The sequence below is a fragment of the Salvia splendens genome, chromosome 9, assembly GCF_004379255.2.
Source record: "Salvia splendens isolate huo1 chromosome 9, SspV2, whole genome shotgun sequence".
Lineage (NCBI taxonomy): Eukaryota > Viridiplantae > Streptophyta > Magnoliopsida > Lamiales > Lamiaceae > Salvia > Salvia splendens.
In genome coordinates, this window is record NC_056040.1 from 35536431 (window position 1) to 35540496 (window position 4066).

Genomic DNA, 4066 nt, shown 5'->3' on the forward strand with positions numbered 1-4066 from the left:
CCGGAAAAATGATTGTGGCCTTTGCAACACCTATTGATGCGCAATCGGCCCTTGAGGCCGAGCTCATGGCCTTCTACCACGGGCTAATTCTGGCCACAACATGGGGCCCGACGCACATTCACCGAGTCATGGCTCGCCTTCATTCCCTTAAGCAAAGACACACCGTCCGCGCCACCTTTCTTCACCGGGAGGGTAACAAAGTGGCTGACTTGCTTGCCAAGATGGGACTTGAACAACAATCCTTCCGCCCACAATGCTCCCCGCTTATTCCAAGCCATCGTCCGACTGGAGGAGAAGGGTACCCCCAACATTCGATGTAGAGATGAAGACCGTTAGTAGTGTATGGCCCACCGATCGTGAGCTTAGCGGACGCCGAAGAGTACGTAGGTGTCGAATCTGTTGATGGCTTGACCTCTCCCTACTCTTGTGGTGCAATTGCCTTAGGGATTTTGTACTTTGCATTTTGGTTTTGTTCACCTAGGCTCCACCGTGAAGGTGTTAAAAAAAAAAGACTCAACATTGAAAAGAGGACAGAACAATATGCAAAGCAAGCCAACAAGGGTCGGAAACAAGTCATCTTTGAGCCGGGAGATTGGGTTTGGTTGCATATGAGAAAGGAGAGATTTCCTTCGAAAAGAAAGTCCAAGTTGCAGCCAAGAGGAGATGAACCATTCCAAGTGATTGCAAAAGTCAATGATAATGCTTACAAACTAGCACATGAGATAGAAGCTCTCCCTTCTCTCTAGAATTCGTCCACTCCCTCTCCCTCCCCTTTGAGGGAGATGTAATGTGATTGTTGCATCCAACACATGGTGAAGTCCGGCGGTGAGTTGCCGGAGGGGGATGGCGATGCCTTGGAACACACGATGCAGCCCCTCTCCTCGCCGGAGTGGAAGTTTCATTCTATTGCACAGTCTAAAACCAAAAGGGTTGGCACGCCTCACCCGGAGAAAGCTCGACAAGCCCTCAAACGAACCGGCCTTGAATCTGGTTCGGAGGTTAGTCAGGCTAAGAAGAAGATGGTCTTTGAAATGGTGGATAGTCTCGTTGCGGAACGCCATGGTGAAAGGAAAGGGACGTGGGAAAACAAGCTCGCCCCTTTTGGGGATATGTTGAGCTCTCTAGCCCAAATGGCCAAGGAAGGGAGCGTCCCGACGAGTGGAATGGAAGGGCTCGATGGTGAGGAGATGGCCGGAATGTCGCCGGTGCCGGCAGGATGGAATATTGGAGGATCAAGCATGGAGAAAGAGATGGTCAACCGGCTGACCATTGCAAGTACCATGCCCCACGTGAAGGATGGGGTGGCATGTGAGTTGGTGGATGCATGTGACTCACAAAAGGAAGAAAAGACAAAGGCCACTTTTCATGGGCAAGATAATGTTGGTGCATTTGTGGAAAATGCCATTTTGAATTCAAAATCACCACCATGTACTATGCATCCTCATCTCGGCAAAGATGGAGGCGAGGATGACCACGGCTCCGACGCACCACCGCCGGAATCCTCGCCGGAAAACTTGGTCCGGCCGGCGGTTGATTGGAAGAAGGCAAAACAATTATTCTCCCATGGAGAGATGGGGAATGTGGAGGGAGCTTCAACCTGTACAATAGCCAAAAGGCCAAGCCAGTCACACTTGATGCCGGCAAGGCCAAGCCTATGGGAACGGCCGGCTGTCACGAAGGTACCCCATCTCTTGGCTGATTGAATGGCTGATTTCCATGCACCTCTTGGACGCTTTGAAGGTCATCTCTATATTGCCAAGAATAAGCTTGTCGAGGGCCATGGAACGGTAATCTGCGGCGATCACAAACAGTGCGGGGGAGATGGGATCTCCTTGTCTGAGCCCCCGAGTAGATTTGAAAAAGCCAGCTGGGGCGCCATTAATAAGGACCGAGAACCAACAAAAACTAATGCATCTTTCAATGAGGTCAATCCAAGCAGCCGGATAGCCCATGCGCCGAAGTACGTTGATTAAAAAACTCCATTGCACCCTATCATAGGCCTTGGCCATGTCGATCTTGATGGCCACATTCGGTGCTGGGGAACGCCTTGCTAATTCATGAAACATCTCTTGGGCGAGGAGGACGTTGTCGTGTAGGGGCTGACCCTTCACGAATCCACTCTGGATAGGGGAGATAACCTGAGTCAAAAAAGGCGCAAGGCGTGCGGTTAGTACTTTTGTGATAACCTTGTTAAGGACATTGCATAAGCTTATGGGCCGAAAGTCGGCCCATGTCTCGGGCGAGGCCTTATTCGGGATAAGGACAATGTTTGTGGTCGTGACACTTCGAGGAAGGTATGCCCCAAGAAAAACTTGTTTGATGGCTTCCACCACATCCGTTCCAATGATCCCCCAACATGTTTAATAGAAGACGGCCGAGAAGCCGTCCGGACCTGGTGCACTATCCCCGGAGATGTCAAAAACCGCTTTCTACACCTCCTCACGGTCCGGTGGGTAGTGTAACTCCTCTATCTCGGTTGAGGGGGGGAGTTGGTGAATTAGGTCAAGGTCCGAGTCCTCAAGCGCCGGGGTGTCCGGGCAAAGAAGGCTCCGAAAGAACTTAACCGCCGAGTGCCGTATCTCTGTTTCTTCTGCAATCTCCCTGCCATCCACATTGATAGAGTGAATTCGGAGTCTAACTCTTTTCTGTTTCACCCAGCTTTGGTAGAATCTGGTATTCTTATCTCCATCTGCAAGCCACCTTAGTGCCGCTTTTTACCTCCAGAAGTCCTCCTCCATCCGGAGTAGGAGAATGTACTCGGCAATGTTTTTATTGATCTCGGTCCTGTTCCACGGCGTTGGGTCAGCCTCAAAATAGGCTTGAGCTTGCGCGATCCCTTCCTCCATTGCTTGGAGATTGGCGTGAATGTTGCCAAAAACCTCCTTGTTCCCAGCCTTAAGGGCCTTTTTGCTCCTAGCAAGCTTAGTTTGGAGATTTAAGAGCCCACTCGCCCCTGTCGTTTGAGCCCAAATATCTTGAACTAGCTGCAAAAAGCCGTCGTGCCGGACCCACATATATTGGAACCGGAAGGCACTACCCCTCGAGGGCGGCCTCGGCATCGAACACCTCGCAAGTATCAGACCATGATCCGAGGATACCCTCGGGAGATTAGTCACCCTCGTTGCCTCAAACGCATTTGTCCATGCCTCAATGACAAGCAACCAATCCAACCTTTCAAACAGGCCATTTTTAGCCCAAGTGAATTCCGCACCATCAAACCCCGGGTCCAGAAGCCTACAGTCTTCAATGGCTTCGGCAAAATCAATCATCTTTGCTTGCCGATTGGTTTCACTACCAACCTTGTCTTCGTGTGCAAGGATCGTATTAAAGTCCCCTCCAATCAGCCACGGTGTTCCTTCCATCCGGGTTGATATCTCCCTCATTTTATCCCACAGGGGATGTCGCTCCAATATATTGCATTTAGCATATACCACTGAGATGGAAATATAGTTCGCCATCCGGTGCGAAGTTAGCCTTCCATGTAGGACTTGGTCCAAATCCTCCTCAATAATGAAGTTGGCTCCCTCCTCGGCAAATACCCATATCTTGCCGGACATATTTGATCCTTTGAATTTTAATCCCAGCGCCTTAGAGTACCGATCCGGGTCGGGATTAGTAAGTGGCTCCATTATTGCAAGAAACATGACATTATAACACTTAATTAGTCTTTTTAGGACGTTTTGGGTCGGCGCATTAGCGACTCCCCTAGCGTTCCAAAACATGAGGTTGTAAGACACGATTAACAAGGAAGGCTCGTACCCGGAAGGTTTGAAGGCCCTCCTTGGAATATGACGATCTGATGGTCATCCTCCCTCGTGCACCAACGGTCTTCAAATGACATGCTTACAAGCCTATTTATAGGCTAGAATGGACTCTTGAAAGTCTCACATCATTAGTACAACTTAAGACACTTAAAATGACTCATAATAAAAGAAAAGTAACTCCTAAACCTTTGGTGTAACTCTAGGATATCTAAAGTCACTTGTTTAACATAAAATGTAACTAAAACAGACCCTTCATTTTGGCTGCTCCAACTTGGACGAAAATTCATCATGTATCATCAATT

At 49.3% G+C, this 4066-nt stretch overlaps 1 protein-coding gene across 1 annotated transcript; it reads right to left on the reverse strand.

Moving 5' to 3' along the window:
• Nucleotides 1–2429: 2429 nt before the first annotated feature.
• On the reverse strand, nt 2430–3629 carry LOC121749486. The gene is made up of 2 exons (XM_042144056.1): nt 2719–3629; nt 2430–2601 (listed from the first exon to the last, which is right to left on the reverse strand). The coding sequence occupies exons 1-2, from the start codon at nt 3627–3629 to the stop codon at nt 2430–2432; spliced, it is 1083 nt and encodes a 360-aa protein (XP_041999990.1).
• Nucleotides 3630–4066: the final 437 nt, after the last annotated feature.

Coding starts and splice junctions, on each gene's coding strand:
- LOC121749486 (XM_042144056.1), bottom strand. CDS start 3,629: ATGGAGCCACTTACTAATCCCGACCCGGATCGGTACTCTAAGGCGCTG. Junction 2,602..2,718: donor ATGGAGGAGGACTTCTGGAG/GTAAAAAGCGGC, acceptor TGTGGATGGCAG/GGAGATTGCAGAAGAAACAG.